The 20,500-nt window shown below is 34.2% G+C and overlaps 2 protein-coding genes across 2 annotated transcripts; both read right to left on the bottom strand.

Moving 5' to 3' along the window:
- Positions 1-2,286: 2,286 nt before the first annotated feature.
- Positions 2,287-3,461, bottom strand: LOC104908908 (uncharacterized). Its single transcript, XM_048633916.1, has 2 exons — positions 2,778-3,461; positions 2,287-2,640 (listed from the first exon to the last, which is right to left on the bottom strand). Exons 1-2 carry the CDS (start codon positions 3,459-3,461, stop codon positions 2,287-2,289), a joined length of 1,038 nt encoding a protein of 345 aa, XP_048489873.1.
- A 266-nt stretch (positions 3,462-3,727) lies between these two features.
- Positions 3,728-5,872, bottom strand: LOC104908909 (uncharacterized). Its single transcript, XM_010698080.1, has 5 exons — positions 5,653-5,872; positions 5,078-5,496; positions 4,659-4,964; positions 4,332-4,499; positions 3,728-4,246 (listed from the first exon to the last, which is right to left on the bottom strand). The coding sequence occupies exons 1-5, from the start codon at positions 5,870-5,872 to the stop codon at positions 3,728-3,730; spliced, it is 1,632 nt and encodes a 543-aa protein (XP_010696382.1).
- Between the last annotated feature and the right edge of the window lie 14,628 nt (positions 5,873-20,500).

Here is a 20,500-nt window from a genome sequence, read left to right as displayed (position 1 = left end):
CTTGTCTTGGGGAAAGTTGGTAAAGAAAACAGTTCCTTTCCATTTAAAGTACACATCAGTTCCTTTGCAAGGAACTTCCCAAATCTTTGCCAAAGTTTCTTTCGAAAATTTTATTTTTGTCCCCCTTACTTCAGTAGTACAAATGCCATCAGTGTTAGTAAAATTTGCACAAAACTCATCCATAGCTAAAGAAACTAGGGCATTGTTAAATGCATATTCAAATAGGTATTCCATACCCTGTTCCTTTAGAATATCAGTCAATTCATTGAATTTCACCTCTTTTGCCCATTCTTAATCGACACAAATACCTAAAACATATCTTGATTCACTTCTTTCCACTCGTTTCTTGGAGGAAGAAGTAGCAGTTCCTTTGGAAGGAACAGGGGTAACTTCTTCTTCCCCCTGAGATTGTTCCGGGAATTCTTCGTCATCATCCTCCCCAATCAATTTTATCCTTCTCACACTTCTTCTCGGTGATTCTAATTTTTGTTCTTCTTCGAAAATGGGTGTTTCTTGAATTTTTTCGGTTTCTAGGGTTTTGGTAGGAGAAGAGGGGTTTTCCATTTTAGAGGTTTTGGGAGATTTTTTGTTTGGAAAAGGTGAATTGCGTGAGGTTTTTACTATTTTGTGAAGTAAGTTTGGGATTTTATGGTGTGTGAAGAGGTGTGAAGAGGATAAACAATGGTGAAGATGAAGCGACGAAGGAAGACGGTTTTGGGGATGAAATAAAGAAGGAGAAGAAATGCATGTAACAATAGGTGAAGAGTTACACGCGTAAAAAAAAAATAGATAAAAATAAAAATAAGCGAAAAACAGATAAATGAGAATCATGATTTACTAAATCTGATTCCTATATTTTTGGGATTTTCGGATCTTTTTGAATTTTTATGGATTTTTAATTTTGGAAAGAAAATAAAGGCTAAGGAACTTGTGCTATGGGAACAACTTATGCTACATATCAACGTTCTTCATATTATGCATGTTTCTTTAACTTAGGAACAGTAAGGGGAGTATTCTGTGACATCTGTGAGTTGTTTTATTCCTTTAAATTCATGTTTATGTTTTTAACATCTTATTTTGCAATGGTCTTAGGCTATCAATCACAATCACTTCATATCACATAGAGTAAGTCAAATTAATTCATACATGGGGGAATGGAAAAGGAACAATTACTTAAGTTTTATTAAACCTAACTCAAGCCTTAATTTTTCATATTTATCTCGTTGTAGAGGCTTAGTTAGGATATCAGCAATTTGATTTTCATTTTGACAAAACTCAAGCTTAATCAATCCTTTTTCCACATTTTCCTTAAGAAAGTGATGTCTGATATGTATATGCTTAACTCTTGAATGATGCACTGGATCTTTGAAATACTAATGACACTAGTATTATCACAATAAATAGGAACACAGTTGAAGTTTATTCCATAGTCACATAGTTGTTGCTTTATTCAAAGCATTTGAGAGCAACATGCAGCAGCAGCAGCTCCATATTCAGCTTCAGCAGTGGATAAAGCGATTGTGTTTTGTTTCTTGGTGCTCTAAGAAACTAAACTATGACTAAGAAATTGAACCATACCTGAGGTGCTTTTCCTATTTACAAGATCTCCAGCATAATCAGCATCAGCATATCCCTTTAACTCAAATGTATCACTTCTTGGATAGTAGAGTCCAAGATCATCTGTTCCTTTAAGATATCCAAGAATTCTCTTCACGACAGTTAAATGAGATTCCTTGGGATTAGCTTGAAATCTACCACACAAACCAACACTGAAAGCTATGTCTGGACGACTAGCAGTTAGATACAAAAGTGAACCAATCATTCCTCTATATTTTTTTTTTGATCAACACTTGTTCCTATGGAGTCTTGTTCTAATCTAGTTGAAGTTCCCATAGGAGTGTGATTTATCTTTGAGTTTTCGAGACCATATTTCTTCAACATTTCCTCTATGTATATTTGTTGGTGAACGATTATTCCCCTTTCAGTTTGCTTAATTTGTAACCCAAGAAAGAAATTTAACTCCCCCGTCATACTCATTTCAAATTCATTACTTATGAGATTTGAGAATTCTTTGCATAATGTTTCATTTGTTACTCCGAATATGATATCCTCAACATATATTTGAACAAGTAAAATGTCAATTCCTTTCGATTTTAGGAACAAGGTTTTATCCACCTTTCCTCTTTTAAATTTTTTTTTTAAAGAAGTAATTAGATAGAATCACAAACAACAAATACACCAAGCCATTGCCAAAGCAACCCATTCTACACACTGGACAATCCCAGCTTAAACATTCTCAATCCACATTCTATCTTTATCCTTAACTTTAACACTCAAAAGCTGTAGGATTCTGCCTTTCACACTATGCTTTATGTCCAGAACAGATTTGCTACTAGTTACAATAGCACCATCCCAGTGAGCTGAATTTCGAACTCTCCAGATAGTGTACACAATAGCAGCTAGAGCAGCAAGCACCACTTTCTTCTGAAGGCTGGAACCTCTGTATCTTCCTCTAATCCACCTACACATCTGGTGCACATTCCTAGCATTCCATGAAACACCCAGCCAACACATAACCTGCTCCATACACTGGCTGTTGTAATGACACTTAAACAACAGATGATGCACTGATTCAACATGCTGACCACATATAGCACACATATCATCATCACACAGATTCCAAGTTTTTTCAGCCTATCCTTTGTTTTCAACCTATCTTGTAGTCCTAGCCATAGAATCATTCTATGTTTATTATGTTGAGAGAATTTATTCCATACATAAACACTCCATTGAACTCTTAAGTCACTGCCATTAAGTGTTGTATAGTACTTCTTGATGCTAAACTTATTATCTTGTAGCCACTGGTCACCTCCAAGCTTCACACTCATCTCATCCTTAGCTTGGCAAATATATTTCCAAGCCCAGCTGACAGTAGTAGGAGCAGCATAACTACTCCACCGTTGCTCCTTGATGTATATTTCATTAACCCATTTAACCCACATATTATCTTGCTTTTTTGCTATGCACCAAGCAAGATTCCCCACTACAGCAAGGTTCCAAATCATAGTACTCCTCAAACCAAGCCCCCCAGCAGCCTTGGGCTTACATAAAGTATCCCACTTCACAGAGCCAGGTTTAGTGTCATTGTGAGAACCATTCCATAAGAAGCACCTGCAGATTATATTAACTTCAAGTAGCACACTCCTTGGAATGAGAAACAGTTGCCCCCAATAAGTGTGTATACTCATCAACACACTGTTAACCAATTGACACCTTGCAGCAAAGGACATGTTTCTGGTGCTCCAGACTTTGATCCTAGTGATCATTTTGTCAATCATAGCTTGGCAATCACTAGTCTTCAGTTTATCAGTGGCAATAGGAACCCCCATGTACTTGAAGGGCAATCTGCCAGTTTGAAATCCACTAACATCTTTAATTCTCTGAATATCCTCATCACACATCCCAGCATAATACACTTCAGGCTTACTTTATTGATCTCCAAACCAAAGACATTAGAAAATATTTGAACTCCTTGCAAGAGGGTGTAGATAGACCTGAAGTCCCCATTGCAAAATAAAAGTAGGTCATCAGTAAAGCATAGATGAGCCACTTTAAGCTCTTTACACCTAGCATGATATTTAAACCCCTCTTGTTCACCTATATAGTCTATCACTCTAGCCAAGTAGTCCATAAAGAGAGCAAAAAGTAATGCAGACATGGGGTATCCTTATCTCAACCCCCTCTGAGCTCCAAATAATTCTGAAAGAGATCCATTCACCATAATTGAAAACTTGGGAGTTGTCACACAAGTCATAATCTGTTGTACAAAAGCAATAGGGAATCCCACACCTTCCAATATTTGCTGAAGGAATTGCCAGTTAAGAGTATCATAGGCCTTCTTGAGGTCAAGCTTCATCATACAACAAGCTCTAGTAGTTTTCCTATTGTAAAATTTGACCAAATCTTGACATAACAAGGCATTATGTAATATACTTCTGCCAGCAACAAAAGCTCCTTGGCTATAAGACACTATATTAGGCAAGATTTTGTTGAGTTTCTCACTAATCAGCTTAGTGATACACTTATAAAGAACTGAGCAACAGGCAATAGGCCTGAACTCAGTAACACTACTGTGGCAAGTAACTTTAGGAATTAGAGTTAAGGTAGTGATGTTGATTACCTTTAACAATTTTCCTGTTTTAAAAAAGTCAAGAATTGCCTCTGACACCTCATCACCAACAATCTCCTAGCATTTTTTGTAGAAGCAGCTATTAAACCCATCTGCCCCTGGAGCCTTATCATCAGGGATACTAAAATATGACTCTTCTCACATCCTCCTTGGTAGCAGGACTCTGAATGATGCTCCTATGCTCCTCATTAATACACTTTCCTCTGCTCAAAAGGGTACTCAATACTACTTGATGCTGCTCTTTACCATTATAGAGAGTCTTTTGGTATTCCAGGAATGCTGCTGAGACCCTTTCATGAGAGTTCACCCACTAACCAGCATCATTATGAATAGCATGAACTCTATTATGTCTTCTTCTTGCTTTAATGGCTTGGTAGAAAATTTTGGTGTTTTCATCACCACATTTAAGCCAAGTCAATTTAGCTTGTTGTTGTAACATGATCTGAACACTTTTCTTAGCCCTCTGCACCTTTTCCATAGTTACTCTCTCATGAGTTATACACTCTATGCTTCTAGGATTTTCATGTAACTCATCTTGCACCTTTGTAAGCTCTTCTATAGCTTTTGTAAGATCAACCTCAGCCTCTCCAAAACCCTTCTTCTTTAAGGCCCTCAGAGCCCATTTGACCCTCTTCAGCTTCTCCACCACTATAAACATAGGACACCCCTGCACTGGTTGATCCCAAGCATCCTTCACAGCGTCTATCATAGTGGTGTAGTGACACCACATGTTGCAAAACTTGAAGGGTCTTTTTGTCACAGGCACATCATATACCTTCAGCAAGACAGGAGTATGATCAAAGTTACCTTCAGGTAAAAAGGACACTGCAGCCTGATCAAACATGTCCAGCCATATTGTGTTAGCTAGGACTCTATCCTTGAAAAAACCCTTGTTGCACCCTCTTGCTTATTACTCCAAGTGAAATGTCTACTAGAAGCCTTAACATTACTAAGATCACAATCATTCATGCATTCCAGCATTGGCCTGATTTCAGTCACTCTTACAATGCTACCTATTCTATCTTCTACATTAGATAGGGCATTGAAGTCCCCCATTAACACCCAACCACCATCAACCTTCTTTGCAATCTCCTTGATGCCATCCCACAGAGGACCCCTACTATTTAACTCATTAAACCCATACATAAATGTACAGAAAAAACCCCTCCCACCTTGAGTAGGTTTAATCTCACAATGAATGAACTGACTACTCATAGTCAAGATGTTCACATGAAAGGCTCCTGGACACCATCCAATAATTATCCTACCATTCTCATGGTGTGCATTATTATGGGTAAAACACCAACCTGGGCACAAGTTAAGGTACACTTTACCCAGATTAGGAGTCTTCACCCTTGTCTCAAGGAGACTGAACAACTTAATGTTATGAGAGTAAATGAATGCTCTCACTTCAATCTGCTTAGCCTTGCTGTTCAGCCCGCTTACATTCCGTTATAGTATACTATCATTAGGCATAGGGGCTGTCAACCCCTGCCCTTTGTCCACCATTTCCTCTTCTAGCTGTAATTCAGTTGTCACCTTTTCATTATCATCTTCATCATTTGCCTGCTGCCCCACTTCAACTTCTGTAGTCTCCTCAGCATTATCAAGTAGTGCATTAAAGGAGTTATGCACAGGTATCTCAGGTCTCTGCTCAACTGGGGTAACACCATTACCTACCATTTGAAACACCTCTTTATCAACCCTCACTAGTTTCTTTTGCACCCATTTCTTTATTTATGCTCCTTTCCTACATTCTTCTTCACCATAACCTATCCCTTTACACTTTTGACAAAGTGTTGGTCGCCACTCATACTCAACTTTTTGTTCCACCACACTTCCATGCTCATTACAGAATATAATAACATCAGGCATACTTTGCTAAAGCTAGATTTCAACCATTACCCTTGCATATTGCAATCGATCTTTGGATTTAGTCGCCTTATCCATTTGGACAGCCTGTCCAACTAGCCCAGCAATATTAAAAAGGTTCTTCTCTCCCCAATTTTTCAATGCTAGGCTAGGGAACTTAATCCATATTGGAACCTTCTGTCTACTATCCTTATCAAACTGCATATCAGGATCCCACATACGAGTTATCAATGGTTTTTGGTCAAAAAACTGAAAACCTTCAGTAGTTACCTTCAAACAAGACTCCACTGAATTAAATCTCACAATAAACATACCCGTCACTACCATTGCTATTTTTGCAATCCCTAGATACCCCCAAATACACCAAAAAAAACCTTTCATCACCTTAAATGGTCGATTTGCACCTAAAACATAACAGACCACAGCAGAAGACCAATATTCAACCTCCTCTTGAATATCTTCAGAATCTATCATAACTATCGGAGATTCAGTTCTCACCTGACTTCCTTCCTGTTGCTCCACATTATCAGCCCACGACATTCTTCTTGCCGTAGCAGGCTTCTTGGCTCCACTGGTTATTACTTCCCTCCATTCCGAGATAATACTCTGCTCTTGAGATTGTTTCTCATCCACCAATATCGGAGTTGGAGCCTCCTTATTCATCTCTTCAACCTCTGTTTCCTCCATAGACACCTTTTATGGAATAGGACTTGGAATATGGAGCTCACTAACTCTAGTAACTTCATCAACTGATTTGACCAGCGAGGACGACGGTCCTGTGGCCTTACTCTTTCCTTTCTGAGCACTCTTCTTTGCCTTCCCTCTTGCCATGGCGCCAGCGTTCACACACCAGAGAAGAAGAACGAAAAAATCAGTGCCAAGTTACTGCTCCATTGATTCCTAGAGAGAAGAGAGAGTTTCTCTCTCTAGAACCTTCCGTTTTCTTTTTTTTCCTCCTCTTTTAAAATTGCTTTCTAAAAGGAACTTAGATAATCTTTCATACCATGATCTAGGTGCTTGCTTTAACCTATGTAGAGCCTTGTCAAGCTTGTAGACATGGTTTGGAAGATTATTGTTTTCAAATCCATGAGGTTGTTCAACATATACATCTTCATTTAAATAGCCATTTAGAAATGTACACTTAACATCCATTTGATATAATTAAAATCCCATATAAGCAGCAAATGCAATTAGAATTCTAATGGCCTCTAATCTAGCTATAGGAGCAAAGGTTTCTTCATAGTCTATTCCTTCTTGTTGATTATAACCTTTTACTACAAGTCTAGCTTTGTTCCTGACAATGGTTCCATACTCATCTAGTCTATTTCTAAATACCCATTTTAAGCCAATTACTTTTTGTTGTTTAGAAGAAGGAACTAGATGTCATATCTTGTCTCTTTCGAACTCATTTAATTCAGCTTGCAGCAGTGATCTAATTAGAGTCATTTAGGGCTTCTTCATGATTTCGTGGTTCCGTCATTGATAGGAACGCATGAAATGCACAAAAATTCCTTAACTGAGGTCTAGTTTGCATACCTTTTGATATGTCACTCATTATGAGTTCCATTGGATGTGACTTTTGTTGTCTCCAAGGTTTTGGTTGAAACTCTCTTATAGGAATAGGTTGTTCCTCTTAAGTTCCTTGAGTAGATGAGGAGCTATGATCAGTTGTTCTTGTTAGCCATTGCAGACTCAGTTCCTGCGTCTTGAGGAACAAAAACAGCTCCTTCACCTTGAGGAACAGGAACATCATTGTTGTGATTATTTTCATTTTCTTCGTTCCTTTCCTCTTTTACTTCTTCTTCTTCATTTGAATCTGCATTTTTCTCACTTGGTTGTACCAACCCAATCTCATAGTCATCAACCTGTATGCTTGGATTGAATTTGTCAAATTCATCAAAGATTATGTGAATACTCTCTTCGACACACATAGTTCTTTTATTGTAAACTCTATAAGCTTTACTATGTGATGAGTATCCTAAGAATATTGCTTCATCACTCCTTGCATCAAATTTTCCATGATTATCTTTCCCATTATTATGAACAAAATATTTGCAGCCAAATGTTCTGAAATAAGTGATATTGTATTTCTTTCCAAAGTAAAGCTCATAAGGAGTTTTGTTTATGATAGGTCTCATCATGGCACGATTAATTATGTGACAAGCAGTGTTAACAGCTTCAGCCCAAAAGTTCCTTGGAAGTTCACTAGCAATCAACATAGTTATAGACATTTCTTCCAAAGTTCTATTTTTCCTTTCTACAACACCATTTTGTTGTGGTGTCCTAGGGGCGGAAAAATTATGATCCAGACCATTATCTCTGCTTAAGTCATCAAATTTATAATTTTCAAACTCTTTACCATGATCTGATCTAATATGCATTATTTTATGACCACTCAAATGCTGAAATCTTTTAGCAAATACAAGGAACTCATCATAAGTCTCATCTTTACTAGAGAGAAAAATAACCCATGTATACCTAGAGTAATCATCGACAATAACTAATACATACCTCTTTCCACTTCTACTTTGAATTCTCATTGGTCCACATAAATCCATATGAATGAGCTCTAATGGTTTAGTGGTGCTTACTATAGTTTTAGATTTGAAAGAGGTTCTAACTTGCTTTCCTCGAGCACATGCATCACAAACTTGATCAATATTAAATTTTATAGATGGTAATCCCAAGACGAGATCTTTTGATCTAAGTTTGTCAAGTAGTGAGAAGCTAGCATGTCCTAGACGCTTATGCCAAAGGAGTGAATGATCTTTAATTACACTAAGACATGTTAAGTTGATTTTAGGAACAAGATCAAGATCCACAATATATGTGTTCCCTTTCCTTGTTCCTTCCAAGATAACCTTCTTAGTTTTAATGTTAATTATCAAGCATTTTTCGTTATTAAATTCGACCACATTTTCCTGATCACAGAATTGGCAAATACTCAATAGATTATGTTTTAGACCTTCAACTAAAAATACATTCTCAATGGAGAGTGATGGTGACTTACCAACCTTAACCATGGTAACTATGTTACCTTTCTTATTGTCACCAAATGTCACACTTCCACCTTCGTAGGTTGAGAGTGAGAGAAACTTAGTTTTGTCTCCTATCATGTGCTTGGAACAACCACTATCAAGATACGATGTGTTGTTCCCCCTCACTCCAACCTGCAAAAATCAACTAATTGTTAGTCGTAGGAACCCCTTCTTTTGTGGGTTCCTGTTCTTGACTAGGATTTTTTTTTGACAACCCATTTTTTGTTACTTATTTTCACATTCTTGCCAATCATCTCAGTTTTCAGTTGACATTGTTTTATGTAATGTCCTACCTTTCCACAATACATACATAATTTATCGCTAGGTAGGTCAACATATTTCTTGGTCTTGTTCCTTTTCTTGTAGTTTTCAAAACCAAGACCTTCTTTTCTCTTGGTCTGTGGTTTCTCAATCCACTTAGGAACAGCCATCGTTTTGCCTCTGTTCCTTGCAACAACCAGTTCCTTCTTAAGATTACAGATTTGTTCCTTCAAAAGGGGTTGATCTAATATCAAAGGAACTTAGAACAGGGATAAACTCCTTCAAGTGTGAAATTTCTGAATTGATTAGATAATTTTCATTTTTCACACTTACATAATATGTTATTTCACTAGGAACACTACAAGAGGGGGGGTGAATTGTAGTGTGGAACTTATTGCCCAAATAATGCGGAATTTAAAACATAAGCAATAAGGAACTGAAAGTGCAAGAGAGATTTTTACGTGGAAACTTCTTGTCTCAATACAAGAAGAAAAACCACGACCTACTCAGGATTTAAACTCTTCACTATAATAGGAAATCTCCTATGATTCAACCTATTACATACTACGTTCCACTCGGAACTACAACTCTCTCACAATCTCCACTCTATACTCTAGACTTAACTCTAAGTCTTTCAAGAGTTCCCACAACTCTTTACCAAAGGTTTACTCAAACCCTTCACCCTAGATAGACTTCACCCTAAGTCTACGCATACACAATAAGAACTTACTCAAGTTCCTAACTCGAACTTACTCAAGTTCCTAACTCGAACTTGATACAAGAATTCACTCAAACCCTTTACCAAGTTCCCATTACAAGAGTTCACTCAAACCCTTTAACCCCAAACTCAAATACAGACGCTTGATAATTTGGTTTAACTCTAGTATATAGAAACTGAATAACTGTAAAGGAACATGGCACTCGTAGGAACTTGAAACTCAAAGGAACTGACTCAAACAAGGAATAGAAAATATATTTCTTTTGTAACGCTATTCCTTAAGCCAAACTTATGGAATGACATAAGTCTAACACTATGGAAAGACACCAGTCAGACAATTTGAAACTCAATTGAACTTGTATATTTATAGCAGTCTTTTAGAATGAACGTGGGATAATCATGTGTTAGTGGTTAAACCATTATCCCATGATGTTCCTTCCCTAAGGAACACGTTCCTTAACATCCCATGATCTCCATGATCACTGTTAAACTGTGGAGAGAATTAAGTTACTGCTTCCTAAATTTTAGCAACCACTTTAAGCATTAATTTGAAAATCTGATTTAATTAAAAACATATTAATTATTAAATCTAAATTAAATATTTTAATAAAAATATTATCTTTAAATTTCTTCCGTAAAAACCAATAATATTTTATTATTTTTTAAAAATAAAATATTTTCCTTAAAAAGATTTTCCATAAAATCAGATTTTTCCTTAAATAAAACGGTTACCTATAATCTAGGCATATTTTACTCAACTGACATAACTTACCGTTGTAATGCTCCATCCTAAGTCTAGTTCCTTTTAATAGTTAGTTCCTTTAACTTAGATTAAAAGACTACCACGTCTGTTCCTTTAGAGAGGAACAGACAGACAATTTCTTTAACAATACTCATTATACGTATTATAAATCTAGGCTTTTTATTTTCAAAAACTAAAAGATAAAATTAAATTAATTAAAATCAGATTCCTAAAGAAACCGATTTTATTAAAAACTTACTTTTATTTTAAAACTAAAACTTATCTTTTATTTTAAAACTAAAACTTATCCTAAAACAACTAACACATATTATTTATAAATATTAACCACGTAGAGATTTATTAAGAAATAAACTCTAATAAATTCTTATAGATTAAGATAATAATATGCATCAGATTTATTGACTCTTAAATACTTTTGACTCTAAGTTCCACGAGTTCCTTTGACCTTACGAGTTCCTTTAGACCTTGTTCCATTACCTTTCAGTTTCCATATACTTACATGAATCCTAGAAAATAAACTCATATTTTCTGCCTTCATGCTCCATGCTGCTCCAACTCAAGAACCGCATGTTGATAGCTCCACCTTTGGAACTTCAGTGTGCTAGTTCCTTTAAGAAACTTCGCACTCATAGTTCCTGCTCAGGAACTTCTTGTTTCAACTCTGAAACGTTATATTGCTGCTCCCACTCAGGAACTGCTCCAGAACTTCATATTCAATGTTCCTCATAGGATGTACCTAGGAACCGCTCTATTTGTGTTCCTTATAGGAACTCTTTTAGGAACTTCACTTGTGGGAAGACCTTCATGATGTGATATATTCAACCTTTGATGACTTGTTTCATGTTAATGTAATATGCACATCTCAAACACACATGTTAGTTAGATAATCATCATTTGTTTACAATCATCAAAATACTACATGACTCAACAATTTCCCCCTTTTGATGATGACAAACAAATGATGCTTATCACAAATTAAGCAATAAACGATGTACTTTAATTCGCAATAATAAACAAGTCATGCATGTATATGAAGGAAAATCAACATAAATAAACATTCATCATAGAAGAATATAGACTTAACTATATTTGACCATAAGCATCATACATATTCTTCCCCCTTTTGTCATTATCGAAAAGGATCATTGCACACATTTATTTTAGGTAAATCATATACACATTATTTTATATGCTACACTTACCACCATCATGGTTAAGCACTTGTTAGTCCCAAAAGCCTCAAGAATCTCAGTTTTCAAACTTAGGATGCATGTGCTACACAAATTTCCAACTCACAATCCAAAGACCCAACTTCAAAAACCATCGAAGGAACTTGACAGGTAAGAAAATAAAAGTCAAGCAAAAATCAATTTTGAAAGTCAAGAATGGATAAAGAGATAGGACATTGTAATATCCGGCTCAAAGAAATATGAAAGAAGTTTGTGGAAAATTTTGAGTAAAAGGAACTTGAGATATATTGTGTGCTCTATGGTTTAGACTTATAATTATAGTTAATCACTTCACCTCACACTTTTTAAATCTCTGTCAAACCCCACACACATTCACCTTGATATATATATCTATCAAGTTCACTTTACTTAACTAATCAGCCATGAGGAACTCATTGAGTGAAGAAACTTGAACGAATTCATCTTTATAGTCAAGTTCTTTCAATCATTCGCTTATGTTCCTCTTCTCAAATCATCAAATCCATGAGTAAGCATTTTCACAACCATATATATGACATATTGAATTCTAGAAAATAATAAAGATTGGATCACCCTTGTTTACTTTTTTTCTTTTTTTAATTTTTTTTTTAACAAGGGTGTCATTACAAGATGTTGTACTTTTCCTAGAATGTCACATTTACCTACCACAAAGAAGTAAACATATATATCGATTCCTTCCTTATTCCCCCTGAGTTCTTTACCATTCCTTCTAGCTCCATCTAATGATATATCTTTCTGAGCATCAATTGATAAAACATATAATACTTGCTTCTCACTTCTTCCTTAACTTCCCCCTCAAAATGTATTTACCATTTATCACTCTTTATGTATCATTGAACCATAAAAAGTCATGAATTTTAATTTAGAGCACAGGGAATTAGGATATTTGAAGTGAAAGATATGAATGGAATGATAAATTAATTAATCAAAGGGTGTTTGAAGAAATGTGGTGTGAACTGTTGATAGTTGGCTAAGAATAGGTTTGTTCCCTCTAAAAGTTAAATGAAATGAAATATATTAAGGGAATTTACCATCTTGTTCCAACAAGGTTTCTTTCATTGTATCTTTGGCAACTTAGGACTTTCATGTTTGCCAGCATCCACAATTCTATTATGAGACCTCTAACACTCTTAGGCAAGGAATATGCCTTTACGACACAAAAATTAAGTGTAACATATTTACTCTAGTGTGTATATAATCACTTCAATTTTAGTATGTAAGAACCCAATTCGACAAAACTTTTGGAAAAGAACATGTTTATGCTCAAGTCATACTTCATTAAGTCTTGTTCCTCTAAACAGTCCATGAATAGGTGAAATTATAAAGAACATATATTCACATAATTTAAAGCAAGACTTTTAAAATTTATGCATTCAGATTAATAAATTTTAACAATGTAATATATTAATGTGAATAGGAACATCATAACTTAAGTCATATTTCACCATGAATATAGAATTACCTCAATACTGGACTGATTTTGATGACTTACTTTTGAATTCCCGAACTGTTATTCCATCATTTTGATGTCTTCACATCTGATGGATACTTCCATTCCAACTTGACTCATACTCATCGTTCTTAAAAGTTCCTTGACATGTTTTTGTCATAATATCATTATGCTCCAAGAGAGTAGTTGAGTTCCCTTATCATGCTCGTGTACTCATTTGCGTATAAGGTTAGCAAAAACTCTTGCATAAAATAGTTAGTGTACCAAGCATATTATCCATATTACGATGTACAACTACTAAGTCAATTCCTCTTGAAAACAGAAATTATTGTTAATTTTGAAATCATTTTTCAAGAAGAAACTTGATGTTGTTCCTCGTAGATTTTCAGAAAAAAAATTCTTTTGAACACATTGAAAATCTATTTGGAACGTCCTAAATATCATGTAAGAAACAAACAATTAGAATTCTAATGGCTTCTAGACTAGCAACAGGAGCAAAGGTTTCTTCATAGTCAATTTCCTTCTTGTTGATTATAACCTTTTACTACAAGTCTAGCTTTGTTCCTAACAATTGTTCCATACTCATCTAGTTTATTTCTAAACACCCATTTTAAGCCAATTATTTTTTTTTTTTTTTAGAAGAAGGATCTAGATGTCATACCTTGTTTCTTTCGAACTCATTTAATTTAGCTTGCATGGCAGTGATCCAATCAGAGTCAGTTAGGGATTTTTCATGATTTCATGGTTCCATCATTGATAGGAACGCATGAAATACACAAAATTCCTTAACTGAGTTATAGTTTGCATACCTTTGATATGTCACTTATTATGAGTTTCACTGGATGAGATTTCTGATGTCTCCAAGGTTTTGGTTGAAACTCCTTGTATAAAGTTTCTTTGCCTATGTCTCTGTGAATGAGCCATAGGAATACTTCTTATGTTCCCGTTAGAATCAAGAAACTCGATTGTTGGAACTGTTTGTTCCTACTAATTGTGTAGGAACTCGCTTACACATATTCATTGAGTTAAAATTTTATTTGATGAACCTGAACTTGATCTTCATTTTTAAGCTCTTTTCCATACGTTCATATAGCTGACTATTATTACTTTCTAGAGTGACATATTTCATATTAAGAACTCTAGCTGCACAGAAACTTGTGAGTTCAACATAACAAATAATAATCATCTTTGACCTGTTTACTGGGACAAACAAGTTAGTCTCATAATAAATATGTCAACTCTTCATAACACATTATATATCATTTTGCTATAAGCTCTTTGTGTTTAACAATTAGAGGTGCATTTTAACACTACCTCATCGCTTCTATTTTTAAAGTTCCTTAGATGATTCTTATTGCTATTAATTCCAAAACACTTAAATCAAATGCTTAAGAATATAATACCATGTTTTCTCCTTTGAAGATGTCATAGGATGTCTTGTTGATCAACTTATAATCATCCTTTTTGATGATTTAGCAAGTGATATCGATTGCTTTTTCTTACTTGTTCCTTGTTCCTGCATACATCATCAAACTTGTTTGGAACTTGGTTCCATGGTTAGATCTTGAATATAATAATTTATGAACACTTATACTTTTAATCTTCTTAGCAATGATTTCACATTATGTGGAATACTTACTTTGCGATTAAAGGAAAGAATCAAGTGTTCCTTAAATAACTATAAACAAGAAAAATCTCCTTCAAAATTCTAATCTAAACACTTAAAATGCCACGCAAATTCATGTGAAAAGGTTCGAAGAATTTGTGATGCACACCAAATTTTGAAAGAAGATAAGATCACATACTATCTTCATGGACACAATATACAAACGTATACCTTTAGGAACTAGATATAAGATATACCTATAATCAAGTTCCTTGGTCTAAATTTGTCAACCATGATGAAGTTAGAATGTTATTATTTTGATAGATATAAGTAGATCATCCTCAATAATGACTAGTCATGTCATGTTGTTAGGAACCAAATTGAGATCCACAAAGTATGTGTTCCCTACTTGATTCCCTTCAAGTGTGACATTTCTAGCTTTTATTGAAGACACAATTTAATTGCAAGACAACCAGAGTTAGTGAACTTTAAAAACTGTAAACATAAAGTGCTTCATTAACTCGACAATAAATATGATACAATGAAACAAGAACTTAACTTACCAACATTTGATTATTAAACAGTCTTACCATTTTACGTTGGTTTCTGAAGCTACAGTTCCTTCATCATAAGCATATAGCGAGAGTAATGTTGATTTGTCTATCATCATATGCTTGGAACACTCGTTGTCGAGCTATATCTTACGAGTTGTTCCCCTCACTAAATATTGTTTGTTCCTTCAGTTTGGGTTGTCATAAACTAAGAAATATAATCCATAAAGCGAACCCAAAAAGAAATACTTTGTGCATTTTAATATTAGTAGGTTAGTCAAAAGAGATAATATAATTAAAGCATATAATGAAATAAAGTTCCTTAAAAAATATAGTCTCATATGAAGAGGAACTTCTGCTTTGTTCAAGTGAACTAAGATTAATTTCAAAAGAATTAGAAACTTGTTCCAAATGTTGGTATTTTTCTATACCATTTAGTAGTTCCACTAATATTAGTTTACCATCGCTTCCTTCAAATCAATAGTCAATGTTTCTTGATTTGAGAAGTGTTTATGCATTTAATTTGGTGGAAATAGAATAAGTAGGCAATAGGAACAATTTGCTATTATAAGAGAATAAAGGCACTGAGACTTTAATTACTTAACTCACTTAATCACTTAGTCAGAGACACTTAGAACTTCATTAATTAAGATCCTATATAATAGTTATTTAGATTAATCATGAGATTAGATCATAGGATCATGGATTTACACGTTGTTCCTTTCCTTGAGGAACAAGCACATCATGCGCCACTTTGTATACGTTCAATTGAACGTGTTATATCCAGTATCTCACTTTCCTAAATTCTAGGAAATTGTTAAGCATAAAAAATTAATGTTAGTTCTTTTAATAATATCCAAGAAGGTTTTTCTTTAAATACAAAAGATTTAATTTTTTTTATTAAAATCTTTCCATAACCAAAAAAATCTTTAAAATGATTTAACTTAGTCAAAATCTTTTTCGTTAAAACCTTCCTAAATTATAGCCTTAATTAAGCTTCTATTATTATTTGAAAATGAACATCAGTTAATAGATTGTTGATTCATGCTTAATTACTATACTCATGTGATTATGTTAGAGTTTGATTCAATTTAGTTGTGCCAATAAGTCTGTTCCTTTCAGAGGAACTGATAGTCATTCTCTTATTACATCTATAAGTTCCTTTACTAATATTAATTATATCCGTAGACAACCTACAAGATATAATTTTACTTGCACAAAAACTTGAAGAGAAGTTAGATTGAAATAATTCATATATATGTAACAACCATAAAACAACTTCTCTTTCATAACTTCTTCAATCATGTATTTATAAGAGATATCAAAAATCAAATTTGATAATAATAATGACCAAGATATATAGTATGTAAGATTATTACCCAATTTCCTAAGAAATATATTTCACCTTTTACATACTTTTTCTAGCTTTTGTAGTCATAGGAACTCATGTCTAGAACTACATTCTAGAAACAACTAACCTCTACATCAAGAGATGTCAGTTCCTTTCACATTACCTGCAAAATAAGCAAGTTCTTGGTTTTTGGTACCCAAATATATGTTGGGTCCTTTCTTGTTAGTAGGAAGAACATAAAATATCCATATTCATGATGTACGCACATATCTACCACTACTAACAAGGAACATCATGTACCGACATAAGAAATATTTCAAATATTCATGATGCATAATAAAACTATCATTTGGCAAATGAATAATAATATGAGTGTGATATAACATGCCAAAAATAATGGATTTTCCTTAAGATGAGAAACCAAGTTCCAGAGACACAAATATGCATTGTTCCATATAACTTGTTCCTTCAACTATTTCTAGTATATGATTCTTTGATATTTTTAAAAAAATTGGAAATCTGAATTTTGTCTTTAGAAAACAATGTTAAAGCTATCCTAAATTTCTATAAAAACATCAAAGCCAAATAAAACAATCTTACTAGAAATACTTAAGGAACAAGTTCCAATGTAATATATGCGTATAAAGAATATCTCAAGGAAGAGATACTTACATCAAAGGGGTTGTTCATAATCCTCGAGTGACTTTTAATTGTGTATAAAAAGTCTGCCTTCACTTGTTCCTTTGAATGACATCGGGTGGAGTTCCTTTCTCGTACGTGTTCTTTCTTCTTGCAGGAACTTAACTCAGCAGGGTTTCCTGCTTATCAATGAGTTCCGGCTCTGATACCAATTGTTATTTCACTAGGAACACTACAAGAGGGGGGTGAATTGTAGTGTGGAACTTATTGCCCAAATAATGCGGAATTTAAAACATAAGCAATAAGGAACTGAAAGTGCAAGAGAGATTTTTACGTGGAAACTTCTTGTCTCAATACAAGAAGAAAAACCACGACCTACTCAGGATTTAAACTCTTCACTATAATAGGAAATCTCCTATGATTCAACCTATTACATACTCAGTTCCACTCGGAACTCCAACTCTCTCACAATCTCCACTCTATACTCTAGACTTAACTCTAAGTCTTTCAAGAGTTCCCACAACTCTTTACAAAGGTTTACTCAAACCCTTCACCCCTAGATAGACTTCACCCTAAGTCTACGCATACACAATAAGAACTTACTCAAGTTCCTAACTCGAACTTACTCAAGTTCCTAACTCGAACTTGATACAAGAATTCACTCAAACCTTTACCAAGTTCCCATTACAAGAGTTCACTCAAACCCTTTAACCCCAAACTCAAATACAGACGCTTGATAATTTGGTTTAACTCTAGTATATAGAAACTGAATAACTGTAAAGGAACATGGCACTCGTAGGAACTTGAAACTCAAAGGAACTGACTCAAACAAGGAATAGAAAATATATTTCTTTTGTAACGCTATTCCTTAAGCCAAACTTATGGAATGACATAAGTCTAACACTATGGAAAGACACCAGTCAGACAATTTGAAACTCAATTGAACTTGTATATTTATAGCAGTCTTTTAGAATGAACGTGGGATGAATCATGTGTTAGTGGTTAAACATTATCCCATGATGTTCCTTCCTTAAGGAACACGTTCCTTACATCCATGATCTCCATCTGTTAAACGTGGGAGAGAATTAAGTTACTGCTTCCTAAATTTTAGCAACCACTTTGAGCATTAATTTGAAAATCTGATTTAATTAAAAACATATTAATTATTAAATCTGAAATTAAATTATTTTAATAAAAATATTATCTTTAAATTTCTTCCTAAAAACCAATAATATTTTTATTATCTTTTTAAAAATAAAATATTTTCCTTAAAAAGATTTTCCATAAAATCAGATTTTTCCTTAAATAAAACGGTTACCTATAATCTAGGCATATTTTACTCAACTGACATAACTATACCGTTGTAATGCTCCATCCTAAGTCTAGTTCCTTTTAATAGTTAGTTCCTTTAACTTAGATTAATAGACTACCACGTCTGTTCCTTTAGAGAGGAACAGACAGACAATTTCTTTAACAATACTCATTATACGTATTATAAATCTAGCCTTTTTATTTCCAAAAACTAAAAAGATAAAATTAAATTAATTAAAATCAGATTCCTAAAGAAACCGATTTTATTAAAAACTTATCTTTTATTTTAAAACTAAAACTTATCTTTTATTTTAAAACTAAAACTTATCCTAAAACAACTAACACATATTATTTATAAATATTTAACCACGTAGAGATTTATTAAGAAATAAACTCTAATAAATTCTTATAGATTAAGATAATAATATGCATCAGATTTATTGACTCTTAAATACTTTTGACTCTAAGTTCCACGAGTTCCTTTGACCTTACGAGTTCCTTTAGACCTTGTTCCGTTACCTTTCATATGTCCATATACTTACATGAATCCTAGAAAATAAACTCATATTTTCTGCCTTCATGCTCCATGCTGCTCCAACTCAAGAACCGCATGTTGATAGCTCCACCTTTGGAACTTTAGTGTGCTAGTTCCTTTAAGAAACTTCGCACTCATAGTTCCTGCTTAGGAACTTCTTGTTTCAACTCTGAAACGTTATATTGCTGCTCCCACTCAGGAACTGCTCAGAACTTCATATTCAATGTTCCTCATAGGTGACCTAGGAACCGCTCTATTTGTGTTCCTTATAGAACTCTTTTAGGAACTTCACTTGTGGGAAGACCTTCATATGTGTATATTCAACCTTTGATGACTTGTTTCATGTTAATGTAATATGCACATCTCAAACACACATGTTAGTTAGATAATCATCATTTGTTTACAATCATCAAAATACTACATGACTCAACATGATATTCTTTGATTTTTAAGTTTTTGTCAAACAAATCAAAGAATCTAGTTTTAACATCTGTTCTCATTTTCTTAAGCCATTCTATGTGTTCTTTGCAGACTTTAAGAGCTTGTTCAGTTTGTTCACATTTTTCACGTTCATCTCTACATTCAAGAATTGCATCATAAAGAAGATCATATACTTCAGCCCTAGTTTTGCAATCTAGGTCTGACTCAAGTCCATGTTGGCTTACCTCAACTTTTTCTTCATCTTCTTTTTCATCAATGTTTGTCATGAGGCAAAGATTTGCAGTTTCTTCAGTTTGTTGTTCTTCTTCCTATTCCGTCTCTGAATCTCCCCAAGCAGCTATCATTGCCTTTCAAACATTTGCCTTAGAGAAAGGTGCCTTTGATTCTTTGTTCCTTTCAGCAAAGCGTTCCTTGTTCCTTTCTTTGGTTTTATCATTTTTTCAAAGTGGACATTCCTTGATAAAGTGATCTGTACTTCCACATTTATGACAAGCAGCTTTGTTAGAAAACTTTTTAGTATTACCTTTAAAGTTCCCATTTTTCATG

This window comes from Beta vulgaris, chromosome 7 (assembly GCF_026745355.1).
Source record: "Beta vulgaris subsp. vulgaris cultivar EL10 chromosome 7, EL10.2, whole genome shotgun sequence".
Classification (NCBI taxonomy): domain Eukaryota; kingdom Viridiplantae; phylum Streptophyta; class Magnoliopsida; order Caryophyllales; family Amaranthaceae; genus Beta; species Beta vulgaris.
The sequence above is the reverse complement of the archived record's forward strand: the minus strand, read 5'-3'. Positions and strand labels throughout refer to the sequence as shown.

What these genes read in the sequence shown, in the direction of transcription:
- LOC104908908 (XM_048633916.1), bottom strand. Translation starts at nt 3,461, where the DNA reads ATGTGTGATGAGGATATTCAGAGAATTAAAGATGTTAGTGGATTTCAA. An exon ending in GAGTTCAATGGAGTGTTTAT is followed by an intron (nt 2,641 to 2,777) that starts GTATGGAATAAA and finishes ATATGTGGTCAG; the next exon opens with CATGTTGAATCAGTGCATCA.
- LOC104908909 (XM_010698080.1), bottom strand. Translation starts at nt 5,872, where the DNA reads ATGGTAGGTAATGGTGTTACCCCAGTTGAGCAGAGACCTGAGATACCT. An exon ending in AGCCCCTATGCCTAATGATA is followed by an intron (nt 5,497 to 5,652) that starts GTATACTATAAC and finishes ACTTGTGCCCAG; the next exon opens with GTTGGTGTTTTACCCATAAT. An exon ending in AGCAAGAGGGTGCAACAAGG is followed by an intron (nt 4,965 to 5,077) that starts GTTTTTTCAAGG and finishes GTCTTGCTGAAG; the next exon opens with GTATATGATGTGCCTGTGAC.